At 39.5% G+C, this 24,236-nt stretch overlaps 1 protein-coding gene across 5 annotated transcripts in view; it reads left to right on the plus strand.

Annotated features, from left to right (window-relative positions):
• Positions 1–24,236, plus strand: part of PXYLP1 (2-phosphoxylose phosphatase 1) — a 113,603-nt gene that overhangs the window by 57,831 nt on the left and 31,536 nt on the right. For 2 of the 5 annotated variants that reach the window (XM_075760982.1, XM_075760984.1), the window contains one exon: positions 15,740–15,871. In XM_075760982.1, the coding sequence (XP_075617097.1) occupies positions 15,793–15,871 (79 nt within the window). In that variant the 5' untranslated portion in view covers positions 15,740–15,792. Of the gene's footprint in view, positions 1–9,224; positions 9,273–9,327; positions 10,176–15,735; positions 15,872–24,236 lie in introns of those variants that run through there. The other 3 variants (XM_075760981.1, XM_075760985.1, XM_075760983.1) reach the window with 3 other exon arrangements.

A 24,236-nucleotide genomic window follows, 5' to 3' on the forward strand; every position in this document is an offset into this window, starting at 1 on the left:
AATGGGATATTAAACCAACACATTTTGGCAGTAAGTAGCTGTAATGCTTATGCCCTGTTTTGACGTCTGTAGAAGGAGGATTAGCTCAGACAGAATTTGTAGTGGGAGGGTGAGTGGGATGAAAAGCAAAAGCTTCTTAATTTTAATCTTCTCAAAAAGGTAACTAAAAGTAGCGCACATGGTTAAAACACATATGCTTCTCTCTCTAATGGCTTTTAATTGTAGTCTCTTCAATATTTTATGTAAACTCAGCCGTGCTGAAACATTAATTTGTATAAGATTCAATACATACTAAACAAGCTCCCTGTTCTGCAAAAGAGGAAATATTGAGGAATAGCAGGGTCTCGTGTGGAGGCCTGACAAGAACAGAGCTATAAAACTGTGTTGGTGTAACTAAACCTCTGTGTACCTAAACAGAGGTGTACCTCTGGTGTTAAGACTTCAGGCATTTAGTTATATTGTTCCAGTTTCGTAATTGTGAACTTGCTTTTCTCTAACAGCCTGCATTTGTCTTTTGGTTTGGGTTTTGTTTTGTGGTTGGTTTTTTTTTTAGTTCTGAAAAAGAGGCTATCTTGGCATGAATGCACACAAAAAGCAATGCTTCTGGGTATGCAAAGCTACTGTCCTTCATGAAGTATGCTTTTACCAGTGGTTTTACAACGGGGTGTATATTTTTACATGCTTATCTTCCCTCACAACCTCCTTAGATGGAAGAAACCTGAAGTGTCTTGTGAGGTTTCTTACCTAGGTCTTTGTTACTTTTCACAATCTCATAGGAGGCCTTTGAAACTAGACTTTGGTTGAGTTTTTCTAGATGTTTTTTTCTGCTGAAGTTGCAGATTTTTGAATTTTTTTAATTATAAAAGGCTTGTATCTTAAGTGTTTCTGCATGTTATTGCCCCAAAAATGAAGGATGAATTCGTGTAGTCCTAAGAGTGGCTTTTATCTGGATTTATGGTCAGTTCTAATTGCATATGCTCTTCCTCTCCCCAAGTTTTTTATTCTCTTTTTAACTAATAAAAAAAAAGACAATTGATATGCAAAAAGCCACTGTGAGATGCATGTTTCTCACAAACGTACATCAAATGAGCGTAGGAATTAAATGTTAAGCCACCTACTAACATATGCTTTGTGATTTAGATATGGTTAGGTTTGTGGTTTATGATGGGTGCTACAAAGGAGGTGGTGGTACCTTCATTGTTCAAGAGGGTGGGGTCTTAATCTGCTTCTACCAAACGATGAAGGTGCTCTCTCAAGGAGCGTTGGGAAGTGCACACAAAACCTGCAGCTGTTGCTTTAGGCGTTAAAAGAATCATTTGGTGAAGGACATACGAGAGGATTAAAGAAGACGGAGATGGTTACAGGTAACACAGGAAGGTTTTGGGAGGTACTGGTAGATGCGCAGGTAGTTACTGATAAGATGTACAAAAAGACAGCGTGGCAGCTCAACTGTGCTGGCGAGCACTTGGCTAGCACACACAAATGCTGCTAGACAGCAGCCTCAAGAGTGAGGAAGGATTTGCTTAAAAAACCCCTCAGTGGTCCAAATGTTGGACAGATGGCACGGTTTGGGTCAAAACTGTTCCAGCAGCGCGTCGCGTTTGGGAAGGGTTTGAATGTAGCCTCTAATCTTGACTCACTGGGAGAAAGGAGTAGGGTCAGTAAGTGAGCTATGCATTGATTTGTGTTCAGAAGGTTGTATTTAAAAATACTCTAGCTTGGATGGTAAATTTTATTTAAAAATGAAGACTTAAATTGTGTAGCAAAAAGGGAAGAAATGCCAAATGCCTGGGAGGAGACTTTAAATGTAGATTTCATGCAAGATTTCTGCTTGCATGAGTTTTACTGTCGTGGTAATTTTACTGGAATTGTACGAAAATATTGCAGTACTGATAAAAAGATTGTGCTTTAAAATAGATCTTTTTATTCTTCTTTGAAATGTTTTCTGTAACGAATGTATAGTATAAATTACATAGAAGTAGAAATAGTAATGGAAACAGTTGATCATAAAGCTACATATAGGATGATGATGACTTATGTAGCAGCTTTCCAGAAAGATACTGGAAATGTTGTACAAACCATGACACACTTCACGTCCTGTTAAAATCAAGCTGCACTTTGGTGAAACCCAAGTGCCGTCCCCTTGAGCAAGCGTTTTGTTTTGCAAACCATTTAGGGCAGAAAATTTTGGAAATTTTATTGTCTAAAAATTGTAGTGGAGGATACATGAGTCTTGACTTGTGTCTACACAGGAGCACGTGAGCTTTGCCTGGGTTTAGGTTAGAATTCAAAATTAATGTTCTTGTTTGTCTTGAAAGTATTAGCTGGTCTCTGATTACAGCTGGGTGAGACATTTTCTTGCTCAGTGAAGAAATAAAGAGTGGGAAGGTGTACTGTGAGAATCCTGTTTAGGATTCTTTTTTATTAAAAAAAAAAATAAATCAGATAATGTCATTTTACTGTGCTCTGATAATACCTGAATCATAAATGTAATGGTTCATCCTAAACAGCAAAAAAAAGAGCTTTTTTTCCATTGTGCAAGATGATAATGGGAACATTTGCCAGGATTTGCTACAAAAGTGGATGGTAAATGTGTGATTCTGCACTAAGTGGTTCTGATGACAGGCAAAGGATTCAGAGCAAGATTGACAGGCTATTTCATATTGATTAGAGAGGTAAACTGGGCATTGAAAAGCTAGATAGCTGACATATTTCTTAAGAATAACTGATTTTTGGAAGCTGAAATAATTAGGGTTATTTGTTTGTGCCACATGATAAAGACATTTTTCAGAAATGCTGTTTGGAAATACTAGTTGGTGACTGTTTTCCAGCTGTTTCATCCATAGTTTCTACAGCCACCTTAAATTTTTTTCGTGTACCAAGAATGAAGTCAGTTTCCCCCCTGAAAGCTGTTGCATGATTCATGACTTCCCTTGTGAAAATAAAAAAAATAAACACCATAACTTCATCTCAATGTCCACTGTGATAAATTCCACAATTCCTTGTGTAGTGGAAGATACTGTACTGTGTTTTCCTAATGTTGATGGTCTCTGGCGATAAAAAGGGAGGCCCTGTGAATACCTGGTACACTCTGTTGTTCATGATGATTTTAAAAGGACAAAGCAGCGCTGACACCGGATCTTTTGCTTTGCCATCTTTTTCATGCTTTGTTCCTCTTCCTCTCCTCTATGGTTAGGATGTTGGTTTATTGATTGCTCCTGAAGTACAAGTCTGAACACAGGCTTGCATTTCTGTCTGGGAAGACTTTTGGGTACCTTCATGAGGAGCTTTTGTTGGGCCAATACATTGTGAAAACAACTTTGTGGAATGAAGCAACAGAAGTGTGGGCAATGGGCCTTTCAAATGAAGTGCTAGGACATCATGTTTAGTGCCAGCGCTGTCTCCCTAAACCCATTTTTATTTTTCCTTTTGAAGAAAAAACTCATCTGCTTGCACCTTTGTGTTCAGGTTGTCTCTAACTGTACGATGGCATGTTTCTAGAGGTTAGCTCCTGCTGCTGCCGTGAGGCTCAAGGGAAAAACCAGGCATGCCCTTTTGCCAGCAGCACGGCAGTTTTTCCAGTATGTTGCCTGTGTTATTCCCTATTCGGCTATCCAGCAGCCAGGCAAGTTGGCAGTTGTGCGAAGTGTTGTGGGGAAGAAAGGGCAGCAGAAAATGCTGACTATCTGCTACTGCATCTGTGTAATCACCATTCTGGGGTTAGATTGCAGGAAGATGACAAAATTGCTGAACAAAGTCTGTTTATTCTTTTTTTTTCTTCTTTTTTTTCCCCTCTCCAGTATGAGCTGCCAGCTGTTGGTGCTGCAGTGGGTAATAGTATAACCTGCGGAGAGAAAAGTTTTCCATTTGGAAGAGGGGAAACAGAAGTGTGTATCTACCCTGTAATTTCAAATCCTTGTGACTTCATAGAGGTGATTGAATATGGGAGGGTTGGGTGACCTGATGTAATGTGATAAGTGGAACAGATCTCATAGCAGGGCCATAGTCAGGAGAAAAAATATTTTGGGATCAATATTTTGCATCAAAATATAGCTTGAGCACAAAGATAGAATAGAAATGTAATCGGTAATGAAATAAATGTCAGCCCTTCCGTCCTTCTTGCACAAACACTTCTAACATCAGTTTATTGCACTGCCATTTTTCACATGTGTAATTTAGATAATTTAGTAAAATTGTGTTACTTCATGGAAAACTCTCAGTAATGGCCAAATCACCAGATGTAAATTGCTACATTTTAGGATAAGCTGAAGGCATGGCTAGCTAACGGGTACAGGTGGAGTTGTGGGTGAGTTCCCAGGGGAACTCAGCAGGGTCAGATTCTGGCAGTTTTCCAGAGGGTGAGGGATAAAGGACCAGCTGCAGAGGGGATACAAAGGGGGATGGCGAGCAGGCTGAAGAGCTTGGAGTGATTAAGGCAGCAAGCTCTTGAGACTTAACTAGAATCTCCCCAAATCCATTCAATTTGATTACTGCCAGCCAATCAACCCAGTTGTGAGAACTCCTGAGAACTGTGGTTGTGTGACCTTTCAGCATTAGAACATGTACCTGTGCAGACAAGTTATAAACAGACTCAGGGTAAGATCATCTGGAATTAAAAGAATAAGGACAGATTTGGGAGCTCAGGTCCTACTTGCAAATCCATCTAACCTGAGTAGAAGGGCAGATGTGCAGAGGGAAATACTGTCCTTCATACTAACATCATCTCAAACATTGGATAGGATAACTTTGACCTGGTGTGGGAAAATAAACATTTTCCTACATTTATGAGCTTTCTTCACGGATGTGTTTATTCAACTTGACTTCACTGGTTAATTGCAACTAGCTTTGAGTGCATCCCTGCAATGTTTGCTTTCAAAGTTAGTGCCAGAAGAAGATACTTGCAGCAGAATACAACCCCTGACACTGGAGCAGAGGGAGGCGGGTTCCTGTTCAGAGATCTAGATTGGAAATGAATGCAGAGGGGACTGTTATAGTAGGAGAGGGAGTTGTTCAAACAATTGAAATTGTAAAAAGTAAAAGCTTAACTAAAAAAAAAAAAAAGTATAACAGGTCAAGCATGTTAACTACTTTGCCTTTGCGTGCTTTTTGGAGCTACGATGTTATCTGATCAGCCAACGGCTGTGATCTGTGTGTGATTAGGATCTGTGCTCATACAATTAAGAGCATATGGTATACAGTTTTAGAATTGTAAGTTTAAAATAATTACATTCTAGTGCTGTTCTTTAAGAATTATTTAATTGTCTGTATGTTCTGGAATGGTTTTGGTGCCAATTAAGATTCAGTGCTGGCCCAGAGCCATCAAAATCATAAGGTTTCTTTCAAGTTTCATAATCATGTGAAAATAGTTGTTCAGCTTCCTTTAAGGAAGTGAAGGCGCTTCCTTTTGTTTTGTTTTCACTTTCCCTGCAGTTCAGAGAGGCGTATGACCTATCATTGCATAGGAAAAGGAGTAGGAATATGGTGACATTCCTGAAGTGGATGATGAAGAGTTGGAATTAGATTTTCCGAGAAGTAAAATTTTGTTTCCACAGGGCCCCCAAAGTGAGGTGCCGGACTGGTGGGTTGTTGCTGACTTCGGCTTTCTTCAGATTTCTACAGAGTAACCTATACGGCTGTAGGACACTGACCTGGTTTCCAACCAAAGAGAGGTACCAAGGCCAGATCAAAACACTTACTGAAAAGTTTATCCGAATGGAGGGATCTCTCGAACGAAGGGTTTAAATAGACCAAAAGAAACCGAAGTTAAGGATACTTACTCCTTGAAATGTTTCATCTTCTCATACATTTGCTGTTCAAACAAGTAAACCAAATGAGACCTATAAAATCATTGTAGCTGGAAAACCAAAGCCCATAGCATGGAAACTTTCAACAGTTCCTAAAAGGAATATGAAAATGAGAGAAGTAGTATTAAACTAGCAAAGGAATTGCAGTAGTCTTTTCAGTACTTAGGATTTGGGTATGCCATGAAGGACTTTTTTTAAAAAGGGGAATGGTTTGTAATCCAAAGTTATTTGAAGACTGTTTAAGGCTTTGTAATTTGTCAGATTTTATTATAGACTGGATTTTATTCATAGACTTAACACAACAGTGAAGCTTCTCTGTGGTTTGAAAGGACGTAGTCCATGCTATATCATGTTCTGTTCAAAATGCAGCATCAAATTCAAAACTGCATCTGTCTGCAGAGTATCTGCTGCACGCTGAGAGACCTCACGGCAGCGGCAGGTCTGCGGGTTTCTTCCTCTTGAATGAAGTGGTCTTTGTCTTCATTTTGATAATCTAAAATGTGTGGGTTCCTTAGAGCTGGGGACTATTTTTTTACCTTTTTGATTCATTTGAGCAGGTTTGTAGCAGGTATAGTATGAAATGAATAGTCCCCATTGGTAGGCTGAGATACGAGGGAAAGGAGATTTGGGAGGGGATCAGCAAGAGAAGCTTTGGTTCTTTGAAATGTTACAAAAATGCACACGGCAGCAGCACATGCTTGTTTTTAATGCTACTGGTAGTAGAACTTTCATGGAGCTTTTTTCTTAGTGAGGTGCAAGGTCACGTTCTGAAATCTTTTATCTGTAGCAGAGAATTAATTTGCTGCAAATATGTTTCTGTGTAGACTCTGTACTCAAAGCAGTGGTCAAAGGCAGACTAGTGTGTGACCTAGAAAATGTAAAGTTTTATATTTACATGCAGTTTCTCTGTATTGTCAGACAGAAACCAAAAATATTTGTTCAAAATACTCCAATTTGTTTCCTTTTTTTGTTTTGTGCTACAAAAGGGGATGCTGTTAATCAGCCTTCAATGATGCTTTTTCCTGTTATTTGGTAGGCTTTATGTTCTTTCTTTTACCTAATAGGTGCATAACAAATCTTTATTATGTGTTCATAATTAGAAAACCTGAAAGTTGCTGCCTATTGAGTTTAGATGTTTGTTTCTGTTAAAGTGCACAGGTGTGAAACCCAAGGTTATATGAAGACCCATGTTTTGCTCTCATGTTTGTAGAAATTGATTGCACATCCATTACAAATGAAAAAATAACAGCAGAGCTGTAAATTGACTGTAACAAGAGCTGGAGTGAGGGCGTATTTGGGCTTAGCCCCTGATTTCTGTAAACTCTGAAGCAGGAAAACCCAATCAAATCTGCTGTAGTGCCTTTTCATTCCTGTGTGGTGGTGGCTTGCTTGGTAGCGTACTGGTTTAGAAACAAGCCCGGCAAGATAACTAAGGTACATCACGTGGCACCACAGCACTCGTCGCCATTCCTTCCCTGGATGCGTCCTGTGAATGCCATCTATGGATCCTACGCTGGATGCAACCAGCAATAGCCAAATTAAAACTTGGGTCATATTTAGTGCTTGCAAGCAGCAGCATAAATGCAGACTTAAATAAAAACATTTTGCTGATCAAAAGAGATTAAGACGTGTTTCCAACTTGTGCACCTGCAGCTTTTTTGGTGAATAACTAAGGAAAGAGAACACACTGTGTGTGTTATGTATACCTTTGGTATAGAGATGTGTTGTATATATGAAATATGTAGGGGTTTGTTGTTATTGTTGTGGTGTTTGTTTTGTTTGTTTGTCTTTTAAATGTACGGGTACTGACAGAATTAAGATCATCCAAAACCTACTAGGAAGGGTGAGAAAGTAATCAGTTGGGTAGGTGGGGCTTGAAAATATGTAGAGATACAGACTCTGTGCAAAGGACCAGATTAAAGAGTGAAGAGATGGTTTGCAGTGATGAGTGACAGAGTAAGTATCCTGTTTTCCTCTGGAAAACAGCAATGAAGGGGAGAATGTATGGCACCTACTGAAAGTAAAGGAATACTTCTGTACAGCTGATGGAAAGCAGGATCAGCATCACACCTGTAAGCTGGAACCCAGAACCCTTGCAGAAGGGCAAACATGTGTAACTGGAGATGTCAGTACTCCGTTGTTGCCAACGTACATCTCTATGGAAGGACTGGAGTTCACGGGGTCCTGTGGGTGCAGCGTGGAGCTCTGCCTGTGTGTTTCCCTTTATGTGGAGCAGAATTCAGAGAAGAGGTTCTTGTCTCAGCTCGGAGCGCCCCGGAGAGAAGTGATATGACAGAGCATCAGTGACTCAACAAGTATGACTAAACATCCTAATCAAAAGAGAGGGAATGCATGAGCTGGCAAGCATGAATTTTGATGCTGACCATCACTTTGTCCTCTGATCTAAACAGATGTCTAAATCTGGCAGAAAGTAGAACATAAAGGAGACTACAGACAAGTTGCAATAAACATTCCACAATTGTGTCTATGTGCAATCCTGCTTTTCCTCTTTGTTTACAGTCAGAGCTAATTTAGACTCTTGCAAGTTCCTCCAGGCAGGGGTATGTCATCTCTGAGTCCCAGCTGATGGGAACGCTTGATGTTCTTTATAAATAGACTGGTGAAGCTGGTAGGAAAGAAAAAATATGTCTCTGTCATTAGGATGCTGCCAGAGCCTGGGCATGAAGGCAGCAAACTGCCCCCAAGTTCAATCTCCAAAGGGGTAAGCTCTGGGAAGAGGGCAAAAGGAGACTAAGTTTAAAATGTTTTTATTTATTTATTTTTAAGGGAAGGATGTGCAGGGCATGGAAATTATATCTGAATTGCAGCTGTTTAGAATTTCTCACATATACTGATAATTTTAGGAGCACCAGAGAGACTGGAGAAAGAAAAGAGTGGTCTAGGGCAATGGCATCATCCAAAAGGAATTAGATATTTACAGTACCTTACATGTTGGTTCTATAGTTTCCTTCATCTCTAAGTTAGTTCATGCATTTACTTTTTTTTTTAATTCTTATTAATAGTCCTGGGAACTATTGACTATGTAGAAATAACTGCAGTACTGACACGCTTTAGTGACTACATGTCAAAAATTATTGTGCTTCGTCTTAAAAAAATCAAACCAAAACACTTGAACACCAAACCAGGTTGTTTAGGTGTGAATTTGGAATGTTACTGAATAAAAAAGATATTTACAGGTCACAAATAAGGTATTTCTTCCAAAAATTCTTGTTTGAATTGTCAGAAGCATTTGATTTTAGGAGTGGTTCCTTGCAAGGTGATTTGTGGTCAGAGTACAGGGGAGGTAAGCTGATACGCTTAAGTGGTATTGTGTGGAAGTGTGAAAAAGATAAAAGAATCAAACACTTAATGATCTTTTCATGCTTTTTAACAGTTTCCGTGCTTTTCTTTTCCCCACAGTTATATTTGTTCAAGAAAACATGGGCATAACTTCATCAGAAAACTGATGTAAGTCTAAGGAAATTCTAGAAACCAGATCATCTCTGGCTGCAAAATAAGTCAACTTCCAATGCTGGGAAACCCATCAAGGGTGGTTGTAATGTTACCACGTGACATTACATTAACTACAACATTAATGCACTAAACGTGAATATAGATGTCTCTGCATCTCATGTGTTTATTGCCCTTTTTTAAGGGTTTCATAGACTTGTAGATTCTAATTTAAATAAAAGAAATATATTCTAAAGAACTTGGACTGATAAAAATCAAATGCAAACCTAAACTATGTAAAAACTTGTTCTGCTTGTGTCTCTTAGCTGCTGATCTCTGAAAGAAGGCAACTCATAATAGTGATTTGAGTAGGACAGAATTGCAAAGCTGGAACCTGTCCTTTGAAGGATGTAAGCTGAAGACTGCTTTCCCACAATTTCCAGCATAAAACTGTGACAGTTCTGCTCAAACCCAAAAGCTGGTTAAGAGGAAGATATTGAAAGTGTTCACCGTGTTATCTGCTTGCGCACCTTGAGATTTAAAAGCTAAGATCTCGAAGTCAAGTGAACCTTTTATTTTGAGAACAACGGATTACCTTCAAGGTGTGGTCAAATTTCAGTACGGCTAATGGTCCCTTCATCGCTTCTGAATGCTAAGCAACTCTTCGCCTTTACTTATTAAATCCAGCGGTAAATTTGCTGCGTGGTGAAAACAATGAGTGCTGTAGAGAGGGACAAAATTGTTTCAGAGCTCTGTTTGATGCCTTAGCTTTAATAAAGAGAGAGTTTGTGTTGGTTGCTTTGACAGACTGTGCAACACTGCTGTGCTCTTTTCAATTGCTGTTGCACATCTCAAGACCAGCTGTGCCAGTATGAAGATTTTGGAACAAAACTTGGAAGAGGAGAAAAGAGAAATTTAGGTGTAGATGTTTTAATATTCTAAACACTAAAATACATTAAACTTTAGCAACTTAGCTGTCTTTTTTTTAATCAGATGCTTGCTGCTAAAATGTTAATTAATCTGAAAATAAAATTATTTTATAAGTAGCTATTAGTCTCTATGTATCAACATGTAGCTATGCTTTATTAGCTAGGTGCTGCTTCCTGCTGTTTCCGTGCAGGATTCCCATGGAGTGGTACATGTTAGGTTTTTTTACCATGGTTTTCCTTATCTTCACTTACTTTTTCTTTTTTTTATGAGGCTGCTGACCTGTTTGTACTTTCAGTCCAGTTCTGTGTTTCCTGTAGTTACTAACTTCCAGCTTAAGTCATGGAGTGGGCATGAGTAACATTACTGAGCAGTTTTTATTTAATTTGTTCAATGATGAGCTGGTTTTACTTTTTTAGAAATGCAGTTTTTTACGCCAAGTTATGTGACCTATTTCTCATAAATGTTTTTTAAAGAAAATGGAACGCTTGTTTCCTTCTGATGGGGAAAATGAAGAATTATGATTAACAATGTCACCGATGCTAACTTGGTTACCTCATGTTGCTATGTGAAACGCAACTTCAGTGCTGCAGGAATTATATGTCCAATTTAAATTGCTGACGTTACAGTCAGCTGCAGGGGTTTTGTGAGGGTTTCCTCAACGTGACGATTACAAGCATGAGTAACTAAGCAGGTCGTACTGACCGGAGAATTGGTTCTCCTGAGTGTTCCAGTTTCCTCTTTGTTCTGGTGCCATAGATATTTGTAACACCGGTCGATTTGGTCATAACCACAAGATCCCAGCCCCTATTTCTCATTCCTGCAGGAAACAAAAGGAAATCCTTTGAAGCACCAAAGAAAAGGTTTGACTTGTGCCACTTGCTGACACAGCTATTTTCTGCACTTTCCAATTTAAGTATATGAAGTTCTTCAGCTGGCTGGGAATGTGTCTGGATGCTGGAGGTGTGGGTTTTACTAGATGAAAAATGTACTGCCTGGTAGTCTGCTACCAAATGGCTGGGGAATAATTGATGGAGCGTCATGAGTTAAAGTGAAAGTAAAGGCAGAAGTCTTCATTATAATTATATCAGAAACTGTTACCTTCATTTCAGATGTCTTCAAAACAGGTTTTGTCAGAAAATAAGCCTGCAGATGAAGATGAAAGATAAAAGATGCATCAAAAAGCAATTACAATTAAAAACTCTCTCCTGCAGTGTGGAGACATCAGACTACTAAGTGGGTCCCTGTGTTCTTCTGTGGCTTTTTCTAAAGCCATCTGACTCTTACTACAAATCAGCCTTATGTTGTCTGTAAGCCTTTTGCTCTCCCTCCTAGGCTCTAGAAGCTTGCTACAAAATACATCTCTATCTGTCTTTGGATTATAGTTAGGTAGACTCAGTGCTGCCTGCCTTTTTGGGCAAAGTCACCATTTCTCTCTGCTGTTTCCTTGTGACCTCTTTTGGTCGCTTGTAGTTCAGTAGACAATGTCATTTTGATGTACCACATCAGGTAAATACAGTAATTTTATTGAGGCAGACTTTGAAGAGTACTATTGATTATTTATGGAGACATGCTATTTTAATCAAGTAAATTCATTTAAACTGTCATGGTGAGTCAGTGTAGTAATGTGCTTACGCTTCATGCTAGATAGGAGGTTTGTATTGTAGATGGATACGGGTGATTTAGAGGATGTAACGGTATCAGTCAATTGGCACAGAAGTTTGGCAGTGGTGATTTAGTGTCACATCTAACCTCACAAGTGCTTTGAAAGCATTGATGTCACGTTATTTGCAGGGACTGACATCAAATAATCCAAAGAAATAGTTTAGCTAGTCATCCCTGCAAAAAATGCTTGCTTTCTGTTTTGCACAGGAGGAGGGGATGCCGAGGGGGAGGTTGCATGTGGAGCACTCGCTAGCAATACTCGGCTAGTGCTGAACAAAAAGTAGGTTAGTCATGCCAGCTGGTCTGCTGGGAGCTGCCTGCTTAGTTTAGGCTCCTAGCAGACATGCTGCTCTCCCAGCCTCTCTACGTAGTTAGTAACTTTTCCAGTGAAGTAGCCTTTTAATTATCTGCATTTTGATATAGGATGCTTTATTAACAACTATCCTTCAGAATATCTAGACCACTTATGCGTGTCACACTTATACTTAGTGCTGCCAAAATAAGTTTGGGGTTCCGTAGGTCATCATCTTCAAGTCTTGCATTCATAGAATCATTTAGGTTGGAAAAGACCTGTAAGATCATCAAGTCCAACCATTAACCTAGCACAGCCAAGTCCACCACTAAACCATGTCCCTAAGCGCCACATCTACATATCTTTCAAATACCTCCAGGGATGGTGACTCAACCCCTTCCCTGGGCAGCCTGTTCCAATGATTGACAGCCCTTCAGTGAAGAATTTTTTCCTAATATCCAATCTAAACCTCCCCGATGCAACTTGAGGCCGTTACGGTCTTAAGCAAAAGACCTGTTCTCAGGGCTGAGCATAAATCACCGCTTTTCTGGCACGCGTCAGAAGCTGCAGCCGGAACACTGCTGCTCCCTGTGCTGAGTTCCACCTCTTCTGCAGCAGGGTGGTGTTTCTTCACCTTTAAAAACAGTAACTACTTACTTATCTGTGAAGCAGAGAAGCCAGGCCCAAACCTGGAGACTAGCAAGGCGGTGTTGTCAGTTGTTGATAGAACTGACCTTTGAGTACTGAGAGCTTACAGTGCGGAGATGGCGAGGCTGGGGCATGACCTGCTCTCTGGCCTGTACGCAGAGTAAATAGATAAAGATCAATATTCTCTAAATGTCACATTAACAGCAGATGCTCTGCAGCGCTGCACCCTCTTGCTATGTGGTAGTATGTTCTAAAGACTCAAAATGTGTGTTGCCATGCGGTTTGGTTTTTGATCCGTCTGCATATAAAAATAGTTTTGTGGGGAGATAAGGTTGGTTAGCTTTTTATACCCCCCCCCAGCTCAGTTTTATTGTTTTTAGCTTACAAATGCTCGCTTCAGTGAGTGCTCACAATGCTGATTGTACCGTCTTCACTTAATGCCTGCTGGCTAAGCGCTGCTTTTCCCTGGGAGTACCTCCTGCGCCAGCGCGGAGGAGCAGAGGCTTCAGTACTCAGTCGTACGTACGTACGTGCACCTGGTTCCCGGCAGCTTGAGACCAAGTAGGAGCTGATGACAACTTGTATTGACAAGCTCTTATTTAACAGCTACTCAACACGAGCTGTTCTTATTCCTCGTAAGCTGGAACACGGCGACTTCTGATTTGTTAGCAGGCCAAAGTATATTTAAAAGAAAAATCTTTCCATCTTGTTTATAATATCTTGAATGTTGCACTTAAAACTAAATGTTTTAATACTTCTGATCTTGCAATTAAGTTTTTGGTTGTGGGGTTTTTTTTTTTTTAATTTAAGGTTAGTTAAGCTTTTCCTCTACAACATTTTTATAATCTGAAGTGTGTATGATATCCCTTTTTCCAGTCTTGTCATTTTAACTTTTTTGTGGCAACTTTTTTTTGTGCAGCAACGGTATTAATGAGTGTAGAGTGTGTGCAAGACCTCTTGTTCCTGAGAGCTTTTTAATAGATTTTTACCTTCTCCTCCTTGCTAAGTCTAATTTTGCTTTTTCCTGTGGTTCCCCTTCTGTTCTTCCATCTGTTTGGTTTAACTGCTTTATTCTCTCCTGGTGTTTTGTATACACTAATCCTTATGCCTTCTACCCTCCGCAGCTTTGTTTAGTTTCAGTGGTTTAGTTCAGTTTTGTTTCAGCATACCTTTCACTAAGATGTTCCAAGATGAGCTATGGTTTTGTGAAACCGAGACTGTTAAAATCGTTCCTCCTGTCTCTTTTTTAATAAAAAACTTTATTTTTATTACTGCTTGCACATGCCATGTATGGTGCTGTTGGCATTTTGGAAAAATACTGTAATAGCTCCAGTTTCTTGCTTCTCAGAATCCCTAGTTCTTTCATTTTTCCACAGTTTCCAAATGCTGTAAAGGTAGCTCTCCAAGTAAAATGAGATGGAAAGACCTCAATCCTGCAAAATGTACATGCAGAATATATTTCACTTACTGCAAGCCCCACTGCCTTTGTTTCTGGAAGATCACACTTATGCTCTGGGTCCCATGGAAGCTGGAAGTCACCTCAGGCCAATTTGTAGATCCCAAAACTCCTCTTAAGACTAACCGCAATAGAGAAAATAAGAAATTCGGTGATTCATGAGAGATTTTAAAATACTAATGAGAAAATAAAAATCTGAATTTTGAAACTGTGGTTTTACTTGGTTTATCAGTGCTCAGAGATTAAAATCTTGCGAAGATGGTTAGTTTTGGAGCACAGAAGAGTTTTGATAAACAGGTATGTATTAATTACATGTAACTCTAAACCTCATTCTCAAAAGCAGGAAAGAAGCGAGAGAGATCTCGTTCTGTGAGCAAATAAGTGCTGGGGCAAAAAAACCCCCACTGTTGGGGGAAAAAGTTATTTTCTGTCAACATGTTTGGATGTGCTGTCATAACAGAGCTCAGTTCAAAGGATCTGGGAATCTCAGAAGGTTTCTTTCAAGACTAACCAATTTCCTGCGACACACTGTCAGTGCTAGGAAAAGGCACCTCTTGCACACGAACAGCTGGTTGTTTAAAAAAAAAAAAAAGTATATGAGAACACCCCCCCACCCCCATCCCTTCTATAGAGCCATTTTCCGATGGAAAATGGACATCTGTGACAACAGAGCACTTCAGCAAATTCTGTGCACTTTCGGGATGTCATTTTGCAAGGAAAACTGTGGTTTTTACTAACAGTGCATACTTCTTGTTACGGTATTTTCAGGAGAGGGCTGGGGTTTTTTTATCTTTTTTTTTTTTAAACTTTTGCGATGAGTTGTTTGAGTTTTGAAGTTTTATTAAATACTATTGATTTGCAATATATTGTTCTAATCCTTGTCAAAACAGTTTAAAAATCTTGTTACACAGAGAATTATTCCAGGTGTTAATCTTAAGTCAATATACTTTTCTATTCTCTGTGTAGTGGTATTGGTAATTTTTCTTACTCTTTATTCTCTTGAATAAGGATTGTGAACGTTGTATCAGTAAAAGGGCTACCAGTTAGAAACTATTTTTAGACCTGTGTTTAAAAGTGTGTGTACTTTTTTAACATATTATTTTATTTCTGGCGATGATTTACGAAATTGCTCTTGAGCCCTTAAGTAATAATATTCTTGTTGTGATTTGCTTTGCACAGGGGCAAAAGACTTTGTTAAATAACTTTTGACAATGTTATGACATGAGCATTGACCCTGTGTTAGCAGGAGAAAACTTAATTTTATGGGAAATGGCAATTTTTTTTTATTTACTTGTAAGTTCTGTCTTGTGGAGATAGAGGTAGTCTCATAACTAGGGTGAAGATGATTCTTTGATACCGTTGTTGCCAAGTTGAATTGCCTCACATGCTTGCCTTTAAGAAACAACCTGACACTGTCAAAAGGATATTTGAATATTCTTTGCCATAGCTGGTGCTTCCACATCTAAAATATAATTGCTGATGTTTTGTTGTTTGCAGGAACCATTGATATATGAAGATGAAACCATGAAGAGAAAGCAGAACGAATAATAATGCTTTTCCGAAACCGTTTTCTGTTCTTGCTGGCTTTGGCAGCCTTATTAGCCTTTTTGAGCCTCAGTCTACAATTCTGTAAGTGTCCTCCCCTTTTGTTTTATATATATAGTGGTCTATAGGCGTGTTTAAAAATGACCCTGCTTAATGTTGTTTAAGCATTCTTTCTGTATTTAAATATTTGTTGGCTTTTGTTCCCGTGCCTCCCCCCTCGCCAATAGGAAAATAAATGTGAGAATAAAAATAGGTTTGGGTGCCATGTAGGAATCTCTACAATCTAGAGACTTTTCAAATGGGTCTATCTCAGCAAAAATTCTTAATTTTTTAGTGCAATTAAGTAATTGAATGTGATTGAATCCTTCCACAAAAGTAGACAAAACGCTGCTGCAATTCCTATTTTACATTGCATCAGACCAGACGGGATTGAGAAACCTGCTGTGAGAGGGTTGAGTGTAGGAACTTCTTATTTGTGCCCTCGCATTAGGAAATTTTAAACAGTTGAATTGGCTCATCACAAGTGGCCAGTTTGTTTAAGAACAGATAAATTCTGTTGTGCTTCAGATCATCTAATCGTGGGTCATTCTGGAGGGCCGTCGTGTACTGATGACAGAGCAGGGAGGTGGTGCTGGATGCGGGTTAGCGTGTGTCGGCAGCTGAGCAGTGTGCCATATCACTGCTTGTCACCCGGGTCGTGACTGGTAATGTTTGCTAGGTAAAGTGATGGTGGGTGTAAATGTAATACGTACTAAGACATGCCACTGTAATTAGTTGCTGTTAGAAGGCAAGGTTGCCGGTGGGTCTGATTGCAGCTTCTTTTGCCTGTTAGGTTCGTCGTGGCTCTGCCCTTGATGTTGTATGGTTGGTTAAGAATTGTGTAGAGAGTGAAGGTCCTAGAGGAACTTCGGCTGAAATACGAAACTGAATTGTTAACAAAAATGTGCTTTATTTAGAGATGAGGAGGTAGGCATGTAGGTGAGTGAATAGCATTTCATCAGAAGAGGAAGTTATTTTCCACTTAACTAGAAGATAACATTTATGCAAGAGGAATTTTAGGAGGTAGAGTTGTTTGAGGGGTGCTTTGAAAAGCCCTTAAGCTACAGCAGGCAGCCACTGTGAAGGTTAGTGCCAAAACCAAAATACACGTAGAAACTTTTAAATAATGAGAACTGCAATACGGGCTAGCGGGAACCACGGTAGTTTATGACATACAGGTAGCCTGATATTCTAACTTCTTCCAGCTTCAGATTGGTAGTTAGTTCAAACTTGGAACAAGGACCATATCCAAAAACTCGCTGCTTCTATCACCATGTAACACTGGTTTGGAAACCGGATAGAGTTTGGAGAGTTTAGGAAACCAAACCGAAGTCTTAAAGCTCAAACCAATTTTTCTTCTTCAATCCCAAAACATCCCACTACCTGCAAAATTATATTAGAGTCTACAAGTGCTTGGTGAGCTGCTTTCACATTAAACATAGTTGCAAATTTTTAGTCGTCTCCAAATTATACTTCCTGACTAGCTTAACATTACTTGATTCTGAACTTGAGCTTTTAATGAAAGGGGCATGCAAATAGTTCAGGAAATACTTGTAATACGTTGTTAATGGAAGTATAGCTTCAGTACTGTCTTAGAGCAGAATTTTTGGTCAGTCTCCACGACTAATAGAAGTACATGAAATTTCTGTTTTGATAAAAGTGGACCAAGTACTAGGACATGGTGACCTGCACACTGACTCACCAAGGCAGTACCCCCCACCTGAGAAATTCCAGAACATCCTTTAGCAAACATCTGTCAGCCCCTCTGATACTGCATGATATGGAGCACGTTACTGTGATAGAAGCATTGAAGGGCAGAAAACTGAAGTGTCCAGCTCCATGGGACGTAGAGAAGGGTCTGCCAGTATGTTAGAGTTTTTTGGTTTTTAGAAAAACAGCAAAATTCCAATTACTATATGTATTTTTAGGGATGAGCTTTCTTTAACTGTGGATTTAAATACAGGCTCTGTTGTAGCACTGTGTACTTAGACCTGTATTTACTATTTGTTTCCTATGGCTATGTGAAGGTCCTTCCTTGCACTGAGTCTGTTACTCCTAAGACATGCCACGGTTCAGAGGCGTGCATCTCTCATGGTTTGATTCTCGCTGTTGCACAAAGTGGTAGTAATGTAGTTTTGTTTCATGTATAAAACTTTTTTTCTGAAAGCAGTGTGCTGCTTTTCTTTTTCATCAGACTGTAAAACTTGATTGCCAAATTTCGATCCCTTCCGAGCTGCCTGGAGAAAAAATTTGGTTATACAGCTTTATAATTTGTGCTCAATCATGGAATGAAAAAGAGAGTTTATACATTTAGACCCAGGAAAATGCCCAAGCCATTGATTAATTTTTTTTTAATGGAGTTATCTCCTGAAACATTTGAGCATTTGGAGTGGAAATGGATGTTTTACGCTGTTGTGAGATCGATTCCCTGTTAGCAAGCATGACGCAGCTTTGTGGAGGAGGGCTGGTCATCTTAAAACGTACTACTGCTTCTCTAAGCAGTGACTGTTGAAAATGTCTCTTCCTTTCCAGGCTAAATTTGTTTAGAAAAGTGAAACAGTAGCATTAAATGCATAATTATAGAAATGGTACATATCTTCCTTTTATTAAACTTGTGCTTTAGGGCAGAGCATCACGCCTGTAAGTGCTTGGTATTGTATCCCCTCTTGTCCACACCTGGAACTGCAGCGATTTGAAGCCAGGTTTGTGAGTCGTACCTGGCTCTGAAGCGAAGGGCGTGGTGAAGGCCAAGTTCAGTGGGGTTTCTGCAGGTTCTGACTCACTATTACATATGGCCCACAGTGGGATGGCTGACAAGATTACAGTCTGTCCTGTTCTTTTGGGCTGTGAGGGCTCAGGAATTGCTTGCAGCAGTTTGCAGCCCAGCCAGGCAGAAATTGATGCTGGTTTACCTTAACAGACTGTGCCGTGAGGGGCCTGGAACCGCTTTATGAGCGGTGATTTCTGCAGCCACGATGAAGCGGAGGTGATGGATGTCGTGTCAGCAGTCCTAATGCAAGTCTGTCCTTCCCTGTAAGACAAAGTCCCAAGGCAATTGTTTCCAAGCTAATGGTGTCACAGCTCGAGTTTAGACACAAGGAGGGAAATGCTGGGGAGAACAGCTGGTGTCGGTCCTGAGTCGTCAGTGTTGGCAGGTGGGGATGGACCCAGGATCAATGGAAAACTTTGTGCCCTGTTTTGATGTTTCTTCCTGGCCTCTCTCTCTTCTACTGTGGTTTCTGAGTTCTGATCTAAACTAGTCTGCTCTCCTGGGTTGTTTTTTTTTCCCCAAGACTAGTGCTCTACATAGACACTAATACTGCTTAACTTGCAGGGCACATCATTGAGAGTTTTCCCGAAAATCTCACTTGACGGCAACCAACAGCTCTGAGTGCCGAAAGTGTTCTGTCCCACCAACAGCTGCAGTTTTTGATTCTGAACATATCTGGTGGTGAGTGACAGGAGAATGAGACTTGAGACATGTTAGAATATGAAAACTTATTAGAATATTCCAGAATCTATTCATAGTTTTGCCAGGGTTGTTTACCATTTCTAGTAGGCATGTAGCAGACTTTTAAAAATAAGTTTATACTTGATGAAAAAGTACAAGTCTTAATGATTCTAGGCATAGTTTATATTATTGTGTGGCCTGGACTTTGAAGCAAAAGACTGGGAGCCAGATGTGTTCTCAAATTGGGTTTGGCTATTAATAAGTTGTACAGTGTGAAACCTGGACCGGATCAGCAACAGAGGGAAACTCTTCAGTGACAAATGACTCTAAATTTTGTACGTGATTTAATTTTTAAATAGTATAGAAAAATGACAGTGTTTAAAAGTTAAAACTCAAAAAATGTTCCACTGCTGACTGAAAGCTTGCCATGATGTCTCTGGTGGATAATTATGGTGATGAGAGTTTTTGTTTGGGAAACCCATTGCATGGGGTGACTGGTTGACGTCCAAACCAAAAATGACTGGCAGCTTAAAGTTTTATTGGGAATTGTCATTGTTTCCCTCTTGTTTTATGTTTGGGACTGAATCTATGAAAAAGAGTTGAGAAGTATTTTCCTTGTAGTATTTATCACTCCACACGTGTTTTTATTTTTCCCTTCTTTGTTTATACAAACGGTCATGGTTCTAAAATGATTTAAAACTTCAGTACTAGAGAAAAAAGGAGAACTGGTTTTGATAGACTTTTCAGTTAGACTGTTCTAAAGTGGAATTACATGGTTTTTCCTCTTAAAAGACTTCAGTGCTTTGCATTGTCAGAAAAACTGCAGAATGGAAAAATGACCTGTGCTAGATTGTGGGCTGTAGTTTTGTCTCTGTAAATATTATCTGTAATGCTGTTGACTAAACTGGGCAGTTTACTTGGGTAGAGAGCGAATGCAGGTTGGGATACTTTATTCCTTTTTGCCAGAGGAAAAGGTTGCAGTTGTTGAGGTCTTCCTTCCTACTCTGTGCTGTGTAAAACACCCAGAGCAGTAAATTGTAATTTGTAATTGTAAATGCAGGGGTTGGGGGAGTTCCTGCAGTGCAGAGATGGAGCACTGCGGCGCAGCTGGATTCGTGTGTGTTGTAAGGGATGTGTCGGAATCTGGCTGTGGTCCTGCTGCCTCACACTGAGGGGAAAAGGCATAATTTAGGACCCTGTCAATGTTAATTATGTTGGTTAGCCCTTAGGTCAGCTCAGGAACAGGAGGTTGCAAGTATGCTTGAAGAGCTGCTTTCTTTTTTCCCCTTTAAGATTGGTGTAGCACATGAGAACTCGATTACTGGGCAAGTGCAGACCTTCCAGTATATTAGAACATCTGTGGCTGACTGCAGAAGCCTGAAGGTGGGTCTCCTCAGGGTGTCTCAACTATTTATCTTTGAAATTACCTTGAATAAACCAAACTGAAAGGAAATTTAAAAGCTAGCTGTTAAGATGCCATATGTAATGTCTGTAAAGTTTACTTGACAGTGTCTATGGATTTTTATTTTTCAATTGAATGCACGTAAATAAATTTTTTTTCCAACAAAGTAAATATCTTTGTTTACATTGTCTTTTATTTTTGTTTCCATTTACTGAAAGCTGAAGGAAAGAAACAGTCAACAGGAAAAGGACTAAAACTATAGTGGGAAAGCATCTCTTTCTACGAGCTGTTTAACCCTGTGGCAAACATAAATTACGGATTCTGCTTGTGAGCCTGCCCACTTCAGACACTTGCAGAATCGCAAAAACAGATCCTGCATGTGGACCTTCTCTTCTTGTTTGAAGTTTGTTTCCCTAAATACTTTCATATATTATTCAGTGCCTCAGGCCCGTCTTTCAATAAAAAGAATTTTGGTATCTGCCACTACTTTTTAGGATATCGGCAGTTGCTCTGGCAGGGTGCTGGTTCCTGCGTACAGTGTGGGGAGTGTTTTTTCTTTTAAGTACTTTGTCTGCCTTGATGGTCCAGGCTTGGATGCTGGTGTTTCATCTTGTCTGGAGATGACATTTTGCTTTTCCAGTAATAATTTCCCTCTACTTTCTGTCATCTTGTTTTGCTCTAGAGGTTTTCGTTTTACAGATGAGTCATAGGAAACAGAAATCAGGGTTCTCCACAAGGAAAAGTAGTAGAGTTTTGTTTTATTGGCTTGAGTGCTGTGGGCGGCTCTTACTTTACAAGGACAGCGAAAGCACCATATGCAATCCTGCCAGGATGTTGCCTTTCTGTTTGCAAAGCAGGATGTGCTCCCTCACTGCAGGTCCCCCTCTCCCCACCCCGAACCAGAAGAGGGTTGTGAGCTGCCCCCACAGCCCCTTGCCCAGAGACTGCCAGTGGGATGCCAAGAGGAGCTGGGATATGCGAAGTCTGTGGGGAAAAATGGGTGAGCTGTTTTTTTCCAGAACTTAATTTCAGTAGGAGAAGGCAGGGGGAAAACCCCCCCAAGATATTCAGTAAAAAGATAGTATAAGCTTCTGGCCGTTTCTGGACAGAATATGTATCCTTACCATGTCTCTAAGGTGAATTCCTTACCATCTCTTACTTCTTACCTACAAACGATAACTACTCATGTTTCGTATTTGAATATGATTTCTTTAGTGGAATTAAAAAAAAAAAAAGTATTGCATTTTGCTGCTTTGTACAACTAACTGTATTAAAAAAGCTGCAACCTTAGAATTTTTGGTGTGGAGAACTTGTTTTTGTCATGTGTTACCAGCATAGGAAATTAAAAGGAGACCAGATATCTCCCTCCCTGAGTTTTGCCTTCAAGCTCATAAGCATGGCAGATTTTCCACTAATGAGAAGTCTCTCTGGGTTTTTTGAAAGTACTAATTTAATCTGAATTTAAGATGAAAGGGAAAAACAACCCACAAATAATATATCCAAGGCTGTGCACGTTTTAGTAGTGAATGAAGAAAACTAACTGTAAATATACAGATTTTTGTTAAAGATGCTTTTTATATTGTAACTGGAGATTTGAATAACTTTTGTGCTTTTCAAAAGTGGTGGCATAATGTCCCAGTCAAGAAATTAACCGTTGAAGGAGGAGGAGACACGATGAATACTTGAAAACTATACTGCAAGACAGTCTTATTTTCTCCCACAAAAATAGAGCAATCATTTTAAAATATCTGCTTTAAATATAGGTCAGGTTAAGTTACAGGATTTGACCAGTAGATGTTACTTGGCAGACTACAGAACTCCATAAATCTTCTTTAAATATATATTTGGGCTTCATCCATGATGGTTAGTTGAACTGTATTTAAGCAGAGATTAATATGAGCTGTTAAAACATATGGTTGAAGGCTACTGTAAATAAAGGCTAATACTTCACAAAAACTAACAGCAAGTTGCTAGTTAGGCTTCTGCAAATCCTTACTTCAGTGTTGGGTTAAATTCTAGATGGAAGGAAACAAGACTGGAAAATAATAAGCATTTTAACATGAATTCTCTCAAAATCCAACTTAAATCTTAGTCCTGCAAGAAAGTTTGAAAGTATTGACATTTGTGCTTCAGTCTTTTAATAATTGTAGTGATACATATTGCAATTATCTTTAACATGTGAAAGGGTCAGCAACTTTTTGTGGGGACAGTTTCATAGGTATGTATCTGTCCTTGATTGTTTGAGTTTTGAATGGGTAGTAAACCGCAAAGGAAAATGAATATTCTCAGTTGGAGAAAAAATGTTATGCTTCTGTCAGTAATATTTCTGTCAGTCTTTAAATAGACTAATGCATTGATCTTAATTCCCTCTCTGTATATTTATACTGGGAGTGAACTCTGGTTTGCTGCTAGCAGTGAAGCTGTCTTTGTTGGAATACCTGTGCTGTAGTTAAATCTTTCCTGTCCCTGCTTCCTGCCAAACTGGGCTCTTGCACTAATTGCAAATAATGCCACAGATAGGTTGCACCAGAAGATGACTTGTATGTTTTATGCAGTTGTATGTTATTTAACCAAATTTGATCTACGTTTCTTTCAAGGACGTGGGTACGTACCATGGAGTCCTGCTGTCTTGAGATACTTGGGTTTATCACCAGAACGGGGCTGTAGAAGTAAATGAGGGTAAATATGAAATGAGAAAGGAGATAAATTTTGTTCATTGTGACTGTGAGAGACCTATAGGTTTGTTCTGTGAAGAAGTGAGTTGGGCCTCTGCTTCTCCTAAAGCCCTCTTCAGACAATGGCCCTCCTCTTGCGTCTTGTTCTTCTGGAGGCCCAAAAGGTGGAATTATCTCTTCACCAAGAGGCTCCCCGAGGAGGGGGTGTGTTCCTTAGTGACCTGGACTGCTCGGGTTTTTGCAAATCAGTGATTTGCCAGTGTAACTGCTGGAAGGTCTATTGCTGGTAAACTCTTATAACCACATGCATAGCTCGTTTCCTGGCATGAAAGTCTGTGGAAGTGTAGTAGACTTTTGGGGGAGCTAATAGAAGGTGATTGCGCAGTGTTTTCTTCTGGTGACTCACAATTTTTTGTAGTTTTTTTCCTACCTCTTCAGATATTGCAGTTATTTTACAGTCCTGTGGGCTTGTTTATGTTGTATTAGTCTATTATGCATTCAACAGTGGGATTTTTTGGAACCATTGCTTGGGACTGTCTGGCATTGCAGTTGCAAACAATTTAAGAGACAGTACATAGAATAAGTAGCTCAGCTTTTCTGTAGAGCTTTAAGAAATGCTTTTTTTTTCTTAATATATTCCTATGCCACTTTTTCTTCCTTCTTTTTTTTCCTTCGACGAGCCAGTAGTTGCTTGCCTTTACATGTCAATAGAATCCCTTCTCAGAAAAGGGTAGTTTGTACTTTAATGTGTGTCAACTTGATGATGGCCGATTTCAGTTAAGACATGGGACAGTGAAGAAGTTTGGACTTTGTTTTCTTCTTTTAAGAGCTGCTTAGTCATAACCAAGCTTTAGTCTGACTACTGTCATTCTAAGTTGTAGG

This window comes from Balearica regulorum, chromosome 9 (genome assembly GCF_011004875.1).
Source record: "Balearica regulorum gibbericeps isolate bBalReg1 chromosome 9, bBalReg1.pri, whole genome shotgun sequence".
NCBI lineage: Eukaryota > Metazoa > Chordata > Aves > Gruiformes > Gruidae > Balearica > Balearica regulorum.